This window comes from Scyliorhinus canicula, chromosome 1, assembly GCF_902713615.1.
Source record: "Scyliorhinus canicula chromosome 1, sScyCan1.1, whole genome shotgun sequence".
Lineage (NCBI taxonomy): Eukaryota > Metazoa > Chordata > Chondrichthyes > Carcharhiniformes > Scyliorhinidae > Scyliorhinus > Scyliorhinus canicula.
The window spans coordinates 243716113-243729069 of NC_052146.1; the positions used below are offsets into that span (position 1 = coordinate 243716113).

Below are 12957 nucleotides of genomic sequence, written 5' to 3' on the forward strand. Positions count from 1 at the left end.
GGGCACAATCAACCGGCTATGTTGCACCCGAATGGGAGTATGACGTGGATGGTAGATGCCGGGAGATGTGGACTTTCCGGCAGTCAGTATGCCTTGTGAGATCTACCCAGATCTGGCGAGGCATCCAATTAGGATCCTGGACACAATGGGTGTGACCAAGACACTAGTGCCTAAGTAGCTTTTAAACACATTAAACACATTGGGGAACCCAGGATCTACCGGGCTCCTGGCATCTATCGGTCTCCCCAGGGAGTCCCCAGCTGGGCGCTGTGCAGTACTGGTCCTCACAAATGTGGACCAAGTAGAATATCACCCAAGGGGGCTCTCAGGACATTGGAGGCCCCTGGGTGTTCAGGGACTGGAAAGAATGCCCCCTGGCACTCTTCCAGGATGCAGGCATCTTGGCAGTGCCAGGCTGACACCTCCACACTTCTACCAAGACACTGTCAAGGTGCCTGGGTGATACTGCAAAGCTGGTAAGAGCAATTCCATGGTGCAAGGGTGATAGTGCCCAGGTGCAAGGGTAGCACTGCCAAGGATCAGAGCCTGGGGGAGCCATGCCCATGAAGGAGGGAGGATATGAAGGGTGGGGGTTCAGGGCGTGTATGGAATCCCTACAGTGGAGGAGGAGGTCATTTGGTCCATCAAGTCTGCACCAGCCCTTGGAAAGAGCACCCAATTTCAGCCTAGGCCTCCACTCTATCCCCCTAATCCAGTAAACTCACATGACCTTTTGGACATGAAGGCACAATTTAGCATGGTCAATCCACCTAAACTGCCATCTTTGGACTGGGGAGGGAACCAGAGCACCCGGAGAAAACCCATGCATATATGGGGAGAAAGTGCAAGCTCCACACAGACAATCACCTGAGGCCAGACTTGAACCCGGGTCCCTAGAGCTGTGAGGAAGCAATGCTAACCAGTGTGGCACGATGCCAGCCCTGAAGGGGCATCTAGAGGTGAGGGGGGGGGGGGGGAGTGAAGGGTATGTGTCCTAGAAGGGGAGCCCGAAAGGGTGGGTGGAAAGGCCTGAAAAGGGGTGTCCCTCTGCAACCTCATAGGGGGTTGTCATCAATTGGGGTGGTGTGGAGTAATGTTCATGTGTGTGGGGGTGACATTTCTCATGGGTCGGGGGGGTCACAAGCCGTCTTTGAGATTGGGGCACCTTTCTAAATGGTGGCACGATCTCTGAGGAGTTGGTCTGGCTCCCCAGTGATGAAAATAATTCTAAGTGTGAGATTGACCAGGGAGTAAAAGTGACTGAGTGTGGTTAGATAGCATTGGGGAACTTATCGGCAGAGCCGGCGGGAAACTCCCAGCAAAATCCGCCACAATTGAAATTTAGAAACGTTTACATTAGGTCGCACCCAACATTTTTAACTTTGAATCTAATCACTTTATTAAACACAATTTTAAAATCCCAATGCTTTCACTAATACAAGAGAGGTTCTGTCATACTCTGTATCAAAAGCGTACAAAGGAATCTACCTTACTGTTCTACCACTGTAAGTTCATAAGCATAGGTTAGACTGTTTACTCTTATCCAATAACTTTCAGTGGAACTGTGGTGACTTTATCACCCAATCGTACTGGCCAGGCACAAGCGAGGATCAGACTCCATTTTAAAATTGGAGACTTGAGGTCTTCTGAGATTGGTCTTCCTTGAGATTCTGCATATCTTGGTCACTTGTGCCTTCGTATTTATCTGTTTGGTGGGACTGTGTCTGACCGCCTACATGCATTTCTGTATTTAACCAATGACCATCTCCCCTTTGACCAAACACACAACAGCAAATGCTAATGTTTATGGCCTGTTATATTTCACACCCACTTATCTATCATCCTTCCTCTTCCCAGGTGGTTGTTTCCAGACTTTGTTTCTATCTTTTGCCTCTGGCACCTTTTGTCAATAACAATTGATCTCATAGTCAGGGACCACCATCTGCTGTCCTGTTTTCTGTTTCAGAACTCCCTCAGCTCTTAATGTCTCTTTTGTTTCTTCAGTGCCTCTGTTACTTGGTCACAATTCCCAGCAGACTTTGTATCCCTTTTACTTGATGGTATTTCCCAAGAGGCTTTGGGTCAGGGCCACACCGTGGAGTTCGTCTCAGAATCCACCCAGATGATGATCACATGAGACTTTCCAAACTTAACTCCCAAAAACACGCTTTAAAATCTTTTCTCATAATAATGTTTTCCCTCAGCTGTTTGCAGTCCGAACTCCAGCCCAGGATTTTCAAATGACTCGTTCAACCTGAGCTTGTTCTCCACTGTGAACATTTGATCCAGTCCTGAATTTTAGACAACCCCCTTTTAGTTTTCTTTGTCTTTGCTGCTGTGCAAATTGTTCACAATTCATTTAACTCTTGCTTTACGGCAGCACGGTGGCCTAGTGGTTAGCACAACCGCCTCACGGCGCTGAGGTCCCAGGTTCGAATCCCGGCCCTGGGTCACTGTCTGTGTGGAGTTTGCACATTCTCCCCGTGTCTGCGTGGGTTTCGCCCCCACAACCCAAAAATGTGCAGAGTAGGTGGATTGGCCACACTAAATTGCCCCTTAATTGGAAAAAATAATTGGGTAATCTAAATTTAAAAAAAAAACTCTTGCTTTACATGCTGTATTAAAATTGCATCAGATGTTTGTTTTACCTTTGAAGGTTACTGTTCCACTTTAAACCTGGTTGCTCCAATAGTCTCTTTAACTCAGAACACTTTAATTACTCTTCCTTTAATTCTTCTGAATTATACCTTGCTCTCTATTCACTTAACTCGAGACATATTTGACACTTCTCTTTCTTTTTCCAGTTTCCTTAACTAGCTGCTCTTCAGGCCGGGTTTCTCCAAAAACGTGGCTAAGTCTTGACGCCGGCGTAAACAGTGTTTCACACCGGCATCAATGGGTCTCTTGGCCCAGCAATTCCATGGCCCACAGGGGGCCAGCACGGCGCCGGAGTGCTCTGCACTGTTCCAGCCACCGATACGCAGCCCTGCACTGCTGGCCGTGGGTTCGCATGCGCGGGGCGGCCGCTTGCGTGCCGGCGCCGCGCAACATGACGGTGCCACACAGTGGGCCAGCATGGAAGAAGGTAGGCCCCCTCCCAGATCGTGCATGCCCACCGATCTGTTGCCTCCAATGGCGGGCCTGGCCGCCATGGAGTCCCGCTCGGAGACTGATCCCGCCGCCCCCCCACCAGGACGGCCACCGCAGCCGCGATGCCAAGCTGCCGCCGGGTGGAACCATATGTGGACCACATCAGCGGGAACTCGGCCGGTCGACCGTGGAGAATCGCTGTGGTGGGCCTATTTCAACGGCCCCCTGCGTTGACAGCGCAGATTCTCCGGTCGCCGGAAGTTCGAGTCCCGGCGTCGGACCCGAGCGGAATTTTGGCATGGAGACTCCGAGAATCCTGGCCCAGATCTCCGCACTTGATTTCTTAATCATTACCCCCATGGTATGGCTTTTCTTCCAGCAAGGCTGAGAGAGATGTTCCATCTCTAACCTTCTAAACCAACTGGTTCAAACAGAGCTGTGAGAGCTTTCACTACGTATCTCGAACTGCCCACAAATTAGCTAAACTAAAACTTTAAAACTTCTCAACCTTACAAGGCTCCAGTGGCAAAGCAACCCCTGCTTCTTTATTTACTCTTCATGCAGTAGCCCTCTCTAAGCAAGATAGAAACATAGTTGGAATTTTACCAATCCCCACACATACTATCACCTTTTTCCAACTAAAGGTTTTACCCTTCTCGGCACAGAAACATTGAATTGATATGTTTACCAATATAATTATAAATCCCTTAAAACGACCTTTGTTTTCCTCACACTACCAACTAATCAGTTGTATTAAAAAGTTATTAGTGGTACCAGAAGGCTCACCAACCTTTCAAACCAATTAGTGGTGGTCTTACACTCACAATTCCCTAACACTTCGTTTTCAAGAGAAGGTTCAAGCAAAAAAATCTCTCCCCATTGCACAATATATAACAATAGAACCTATAGTTGCTGATTTTCAGTTCTGCACGTAATAGCAATTTCCTTTCATCCCTTTCCTTTAGTTTCCCACAAGGCATGTGGTATTTTATGGCTGAGAAAGAGATCTAAAATTAGACTTCTACTATCCTATTTTTTAGTCAATACCCTGAGGGTGTATGAGAGTGACTTTGGATGTTAATGGCTTCAGTAGAAATTATTAACATTTGAAAAGATTTTTAAATACCCAACTGAATATTTAAATACCCGGCTTTCTGTGCATGAAGCTGATTATGTCACTGTGGAAATGGGGGAGGGAGGATTTTAAACTGAGATCTCTCTGACGCAAATTTCCGTTTTTCGCCGTTTGTGAGATTTAGCCGCCATTCCGCGATTTGTGTCCATTGCTAATGTGGCTGCTAAACCTATATGCTGCTGTACGCCGAATGGAATTTATAGCCCTCTTTCCATATTTACTGATTCCATCAAGCAAGTATTTTGCTTTTTTGAACTGTAAACTGAATGAATAATCAAATCCTTCATTGAAGTAACTATAGATCATCTGTACCTACCAAAAGCTCATGGATGAGTCACCTATTTGTTTTGGTTTTCTCAGTTCTAACCCTCACTTTATTAAATAAACACAGGTTACCCTTTGAACTGTAATCATCCTAGGCTTGTTTGAAGTGTATTTACTGCAGGGCCATTTATCAGTTTCTCAATCTGATTTATCTGACATTTAACACTTTAATTCCGAATAATTATTTTTCAAATATATGAATTATCAAATTAAACATTTTTAGAACAAGGATAACCCTCGACCACAATACTCTGAATTCTCATCCAGTAATTATTTACCCAGCTTAATCCCCTGATGACTAAAGCAGGTAACTGCTTTGTGAAATTTTAGATTCTGCCCCTTCTACTGTCACCTTTCCTTGCAAGCACACTTTCTTTTACAATAAATCAGGTACTGAAACCCATGGGCGGGATTCTCCGATCCTCCACGCCAAAATCTCGCTTGGTGCAGGGGCGGAGAATGGGTGTCAACGCTGAAAACCGGCACGACGCTGCTCGGAGAATCGCCACCAATCACGCGTGCGCGGTTGACGCAGAACCGGTCGGGGGCCATTGAAAGAAGCCTCCGCGGTGATTCTCTGCTGGCAACTGCCCGAGTTCCCACCGCCCTGGTTCTAACATGGTTCCACCCGGTGTGTACTCAGAATGGCGGCTGCTGGCTGAGTCCGTGGCCGTCCTGGTGGGGGCGAGAGGATCCTTCACCGGAGGGGCCTCCAGGACAGCCAGGCTCCGATCAGGGGCCACCGATCGGCGGGCACGGGCAATTTCGAGGGGCCTATTTTGAGGGGGCCAGTCCGCTGTGTGGGTCCGCCATGTTGCGCAGAATCCCGGCCATAAGTGCAGGGCCCCGTATCAGTGGCCGGAGCTGCGTGGAGCCCTGCTGGCCCCCTTAAGGTAAGTGATTTGCTGGGCCAGTGGGCCCTTTGACGCCACCTTGAAACGCTCCAGTGTTTACACCGGCATCAACACTGAGACGCCGTTTTGGAGAATCCCAGCCCATGTCTCCCACGCTACCAAAATATATTTTTTTAAACAGTGGTGGGACTGTTAAAAATGTATCAGGTATTTATTTATTTGGCTTTGAGACATCACAGGTGAACACATAAGAATATAGCACATGGTTGGGACTGCATATTTTCTAAGATATTTTTGTTTTACCAGCATCTGGTTCAGTGTCAAAAATGATTAGATTCAAAGGATGACATTTGACCTGATGGTGGAATGAAACCTAAATGCCAAGATGATGATCCATACTCAGGAAATGTTGCTGGTTAATGTAATAAAGATATAAGATTTTATTTGGTACATAATAACGTAGAACATAAATGCTTTGATGCATCTCTTCCGGAACCTGTGAGTTTAAATAACATTGAAGGTTCATTTAGATTTTAGTGCAAGTGATGATTTGACAGATCAGTGGCCATTCTACAGATAACATTATGCATCTTCATGTGTGATCAAAGTAACCAATTAATGTCAGCAACAACTTTCCTATGCTCTTGGAGCTGCAAACCACAATTGGGACACATTGAGCATTTGTCCATATAAATATAAATATCAATGGAAGCAGCCAGATCAGTCTCAATCTGCTATTTTGTGGACATTCAGTGGTAGGTTATTAGAACTATATCATCAAGAGCTGTGGCTTTTTCTTGATTGGAGGATGATGTAAACTCAGGGTAATGGGATTCTGCCATAGGTCTTCATGCAACTGACCAGGTTGGTTCTCAACGGGCAGGTCTTTGGGCATGTGCAGCAGGATGTCCGATGAGTAATTGAATCTGGTGTACAGAGTTTGCTTTCTTTTCTTCCCTTTTCTTCTCTGCCTCATCAGTAAGGAGTCTTACAACACCAGGTTAAAGTCCAACAGGTTGGTTTCAAATCACTAGCTTTCACCTGATGAAGGAGCTGTGATCTGAAAGCTAGTGATTCGAAACAAACCTGTTGGACTTTAAGCTGGTGCTGTAAGACTTCTTACTGTCCCCACCCGAGTCCAATGCCGGCATCTCCACATCATCATTAAAGTGTTGTGACTCAGTATGGCGCAGCTTGGTGGGCAGTTGTCACCATTCTGACTGATTGTAGCAAACTCATCCCAGTAATTATGGTCAATGCTGTTATTCTGCAAGGAGAGCTTCAGAGTATCTTTGAATCATTATAAACTGCTCTATCACATAAGATCTAAAAGCAACAGTAACAATAGTTATGCCATATACATCACTGTGGGAGGAAGAGATAAAGCTCTTTATTTAAGACTTCTTCAGCATATTAATTCTCCATAAAGCTATCACTGCAGTTTCTATTGCTGAAAAGATACCGGATAATGTTTTTTCAGTTGGGTAAATGGAGTGTGTAATATAGTACATAGCTACATTACAAAATTGTGGACTGAATGAGTTAACTTTGCTCTGGAACAAAAATAGTAACTCAGCCCGAGTGAGTGGCCACACAATCAATTCCTAAATGAGACCATGAAAGAAAATTAATTTCAAGAAATGTTTACTTTTCTCTCCAGGTACTATCACTATAAACAGCAAGCGTTCACCTTACATGGCACATGGAGAGAGTGAAATTCTGGACCTGGATGATGACTTGTATCTGGGTGGGCTACCTGAGAACAAAGCAGCTCTTATTTTCCCAACAGAAGTATGGACAGCTCTTCTTAATTATGGATATGTTGGATGTATCAGAGACTTGTTCATTGATGGTCAAAGCAAAGATATACGGAGAATGGCTGAAGTCCAAAATGTGGCTGGAGTGAAACCTTCATGTGCAAAGGAGCTTCCAAAGCAGTGCCTTAGTGATCCATGTCGAAACAGTGGGATTTGCAGAGAAGGCTGGAACAGATACATTTGCGATTGTTCTGGAAGTGGATTTCTTGGCAGATCGTGTGAGAAAGGTAAGCGGCACATTAGTACCACGTACCATTAGCTTCATTACTTTTTGCAAAAATGTGATTTGTCGATGCAGAAATGAATAAGCTTTCATTCTCCATAACTTATTTTAGTTTATGTACATTGTGCCACATGGCTTTTCAATTGGCTGTGTGAGATCCTCGAAGAATTTTGATCATCCAGTGTCCAAAAGCACTTAAATCTATAGTTTCAAAGGGATGTCTGACAGTCAGTCTGTGATGTTGTGTCAAGCTGCTGATGGTATATGTCAAGGAAGGATTTGGGAAATTAACTTCACATGTGTTGCCTTTTAAACATGTCTGCTGCCAACCAGTTGCTGGAGTGGCACCAATAATGTTCAGGGTGACAACCTCAGCCATCCCTCCGTACTGCATTATATTGGGAAATAAACAGGTAGAATTTTTACCTTAGGTAGAATGGAACAGAATTCTCAGAACCTGATGCATTCCATTACATTGTTGCAGTTTTTAAAATTGCATTTGAAAAGAATGTTCCACATCAAGTGTCACTTGCTTAATTCCTTTTAGGTTATGTAAATACACACTTGATCAAGTAGGCAGCAAACCTAGCCTAGTGAATAAGAAACACAATGTTAAATAACACTCTTCAATCCAAATGCCACAAAGAAAAAGCGTACATCACTTCTTTCCATGTGACTGGCTGCCATAGTATCAGCCGCCTCTGTCACAAAGCTCTGAAATTCTCTCCCTACACCTTTTTCCTCTCCACATCTAACTACTTTTTCTTGGCGCTCCTTAAAATTTAGCTCTTTGACGGACGTTTTGTCAATTTGCCCTCACAACTCTGTCTTTGGCAGCGTCAGTTGATGCCTTGGTTTGCTTTTGTGAAGTGCCTAATGATGTTTTCCACGTTAAAAGTGCTGCATAAATGTAATTTGCTCTTGTGGGCAAGGGAATTGTCGGCATATGCTGAAAGAGCTGGTTGAGGAAGTATATGAGGAGGCAGACGTGGACACTGGCATGGCCTGATTGGGTTGAATTACCTGTCTCTGCGCTGCATATTCTTTGCAATTCTGTGGAATGCAATTATTTCCACAACATATAGTTCAAAGCTGGCTGAAAAAAAGCTTTGCAATCCTTAATTTTTATCAGAGATCAAATTTGGTCTCAATACTGCAGGAACCAAGAACCCACCAATGATAAGCAATCTAATTGATCCAGATTTCTTTTACCGAACCTGAAATTTATTATTTTATTTGTTATTGCTTGTTGAAAGCCTTTAGAGGAGGTAAACTGCAAACTAACTCAATCACACTAGCTCAAAGTATCAGAAATAAGTGGCTTTAACAAACTTAAAGTTTTGTTTTTTGTTCGCTTGTTCATGGGATGGGTGCGTTGTAGTTATCTTTGTATACATAAAGAGTTAATGTGTAGTCAACACAGTCAAATGATCATGAGAGGGCAACACTAACAGGGGGTATAAATACAAGCTCAATCTGTTTTCCCGCTCTCTTCATTGTGACGAGAGAACAGAAGTGTAGAGTTAGCCCAGAGTGAAATTATAATATTCATAGTTTAATCTAATTCTATCTTGTTTAATTTTACAGCTGGTGAAAGTATTAAATAATCAAACTCACAAGTTAATTGATTAGTTACTCAATAAATTATTTGTTAGCCCTGAACGACTTTGAGTATTCATCATCAAAGTTAAGAACTTCTTGGCATAAACAAATGAGTAACACACATTACTTCAAGTAATATAACATGGTACAAGGACACTAGGTTTAAAATAGATTACTAGTAAGATTAGACAAGAAAAAGAGAAATTCCAGTTCTGACTATTCAACTGTGGAAGACTTCACAGCTTTCAGATCCTCGCCGACCAATTGACTCGATGGACCACGGTCAAGCTCCACATCAGCTGGAAACTACCGGTAATTTAAATTCAAACTGGAAACTCTTTAAGAAGCAATATTTGGAAGTGCATGATTTAAACACTGCCTCTGAAGCCAGAAGAATAGCACTGCTATTGTCAATGGCAGGTCAGCAAGCTATTGAGATATATAACTTGTTTATATTCTCTGAAGGGGAGGACAAAAGCAAGTTTAGTGTGGTAATCATGAAGTTTGATGACCACTGCAAGACGAAGACTAATGAGATCTTGGAACATTTAGATTTAGGGGCTGTTTAGCTCACTGGGCTAAATCGCTGGCTTTGAAAGCAGACCAAGGTAAGCCAGCAGCACGGTTCGATTCCCGTAACAGCCTCCCCGAACAGGCGCCGGAATGTGGCGACTAGGGGCTTTTCACAGTAACTTCATTTGAAGCCTACTCGTGACAATAAGCGATTTTCATTTCATTTCATTTCATAAAAGGCTGCAAAAAAATGGCGAACCGATCACAAGCTTTGTCAGCGACCTAAAGTTGGTCGCACAAACTTGTAATTTCGCTGATTTGCATGATTCACGAGTAAGGGATCAAATTGTTTACGGACTTAGTGATGTAAGTTTGAGAGAAGCATCAATGAGACAAAATGATCTAACACTTAAAATTGAGATTGAAAAATATATTTTGCATGAGCAAAGCAAGAACTAATATTATAGTTTTATCACCGAGAAAAGGGCGCAAAAGTCCACCATGAGGTCGAGAGTGTAAAAATGGTATCGCAGGCAGCAAAGAAGCCCGTTCTGGACGGCAGCAATCTTGCATGTGCACACTCCAGCCCTGGACATGCACCGTTCGTACAAAAATGCGGGAAACAAGAAAAGAAGTCTGTGCATGCGCGAACATGCACCATGCATCAGAGAGACGACGTCATGATGTGCTACCATTGTGGTAACACCCACTTAAAGGGGAAATGCCCTGCACAAAGAAAAAGATGATTAAAATGCTCCAAGCTTATCACTTTGCTTCCCAATGCAAGTCAACAGCGATATTTCATTCTCCAACACAGACAACAAAACATCAATGTTCGCAGCATTGACAAGGTGGAGAATCACAAATCTAAGAAGGGCTTTTCAGTCGAAGAGGATTATTTTTCCTTGGAGAACACTTTCTTCGTAAGAATCATAGACACAACAGAGGAACTTCAAGCAATGACCAAGGCTTCTCAACAAATAAATATCATTGATTCTAAAAGTGAATGGACCTCGATAGTGCAAATCCACTTCCCAATCCTGTTCAAGCTTTACACTGGAACTTCATCAAACTTAATGACAAGCAAAGATCTTGCATGAATTCCAGAGGAGCATGAGGTGATACCTGCTGCATGTAGGCTGAAAGACTACAATGGCAACCAGATTGCTTCAAGAGGTTTGTGCCATTTGAAAGTAGTTAATAAGAAGGTCAAGAAAATACTACAGTTCAAGATCGTGGATGACCAGAAATCTTCGCTGTTAGGTGCCCATGCCTGCAAGGACTTGCGGCTTGTCCAAATAATTTTCATGAATACCAAAGACACATCAAGACTGGCCGATGGCATCCAGCAACTGCTTAGTGAATACCCAATATATTTTGAGGTATGAGTACATTACCTTGCCAAGAAAACGTTTGCTCAAAAAAGACACAAAACCCATCATTCATCCACCTAGGAGGGCATCAGCTCCTTTGTGCAAAAGGCTGACATTAGAATTACAACGATTACAGTCTCAAAGAATCATCTCAAGAGTCATGCAACCGACTGACTGGGTCAGCTCGTTGATCTACGTCAAGACACCATCAATTGATCTCAGAATCTGTACAGATCCCAAGGATCTGAACAAGAATATCCGTAGGGAACACTACCCTATCCCTAAGCGAGAGGAGATAACTTTTGAGATGGCAAACGTATTTTTACCAAACTCGACGCTTCTGGTTTCTGGTCGATGCAGATAGATAATTCAAGTAAATTGCTGTGTACGTTCAACGCTCCATTTGGATGTTTCTGTTTTAACCACATGCCTTTCGGGATCATCTCAGCCTCCAAAATCTTTCACAGAATCATAGAGCAAATGACGGAGGGTATTGAAGGTGTAAGAGTCTATGTGGATGACGTAATCATATGGTCAACTATGGAAGAAGACCACATTGCTCGATTAAGAAACGTGTTTCATAGGATCCACCAATATGGATTGAAACCACGCAATCAAGATGGATCTCAAGCATTAACTGATGACAGCTCCAATTCTGACTTTTTTTGACCCAACCAGACCTACAAAGGTCTCCACCAACGCCAGTCAAGATGGAATTGCTGCGGTGCTTCTTCAACAAGATGTCCAATCAGACTGGGTTCCAGTTGCATACGCATCCAGAGCGATGACCACCACGGAATGCAAGTATACATAAATTGAAAAAGAGTTTCTTGGGCTGATCACAGTCATCACAAAATTTCACGATTATGTGTACGGGCTTCCTACGTTTATCGTAGAAACGGATCACAGACCACAAGCCAACATAATTTAAAAAACCTAAATTACATAACTCCTCGCCTACAACGCATGATGATGAAGTTGAGGAGGTATGGCTTCACATTGTATACACTCCAGGAAAGGACCTCATCACAGCTGACACACTGTCTAGATCTATCAATACCGAAAGCTCACCACCTGAGTCCATTGGCGATATTGAAGCTCAAATGCAGTTGTGCACGGAGAATCTTCTGGCATCTGATGAGAAGCGACAGCAAATTCGTCTTGAGACACAAAAAAGATTGCTCCGAGTAATGCATCATCATCTCCAGCATGGTTGGCCAAAGGGACGGTGTCCACAGTATCAGAACATACAGACAGCATTGACAGTAGTGGATGGACTGTTGCTCCGAAATGACCAGATCGCCATTCCTCTAGCTCTCAGTCAGAGATGCTCAGCAAGATTCACGAGGGACATCTCGGAATCGAGAAATGCAAGAGAAGAACATGGCAGTCTGTATATTGGCCGAGTATAAGTAAAGAGATAATCAACATGATAATGACTTGTGCCACTTGTCAAAAACATCAACCGGCACAATGTAAGGAGACACTCTAGCAGCACAAGGTAACTACGTCACCGTGGACAAAAATAGGCATCAATTTGTTTCATGCTACAGGTCGGTACTATGTTCTCATCATAGGCTACGACTCCAATTTTCCTGAAGTGATGAAACTTCGAGATCTCACTTCCTCATCAGTAATTAAGGGTTGTAAGGAGACATTTTCAAGACATGGGATTTCACAGATGGTTATGTCCGATAATGGTCCTTGCTCTGCGTGCTGGGAGTGGACAGAATTGTCAAATCAGTACAATTTTAACCATGTCACCTCGAGTCCACACTTTCCATAGTCAAATGGCAAAGTTGAGAAAGGTGTGCACATTATCAAACAACCCATAAGCAAGGCGATGACTCGCAATCCAATATCCAGCTTTACTTTCCTATAGAGCCTCACCATTAAGCTCAGGGCTGTCTCCGGCTCAAATGCTTTTCAACCGTGATGTGAGAACAACGTTACCCACACTTCAAATCAGCAATCAGGATCAATCGTATGTACTTGGAAGGATCAAACAACAACGCAACAAACAACG

At 43.6% G+C, this 12957-nt stretch overlaps 1 protein-coding gene across 47 annotated transcripts in view; it reads left to right on the plus strand.

The window, feature by feature from the left end:
• Positions 1-12957, plus strand: part of nrxn1a (neurexin 1a) — a 2342145-nt gene that overhangs the window by 1146243 nt on the left and 1182945 nt on the right. For all 47 annotated transcript variants that reach the window (XM_038810283.1, XM_038810313.1, XM_038810330.1 and 44 more), the window contains one exon: positions 7064-7447. In XM_038810283.1, the coding sequence (XP_038666211.1) occupies positions 7064-7447 (384 nt within the window). The remainder of the gene's footprint in view (positions 1-7063; positions 7448-12957) is intronic.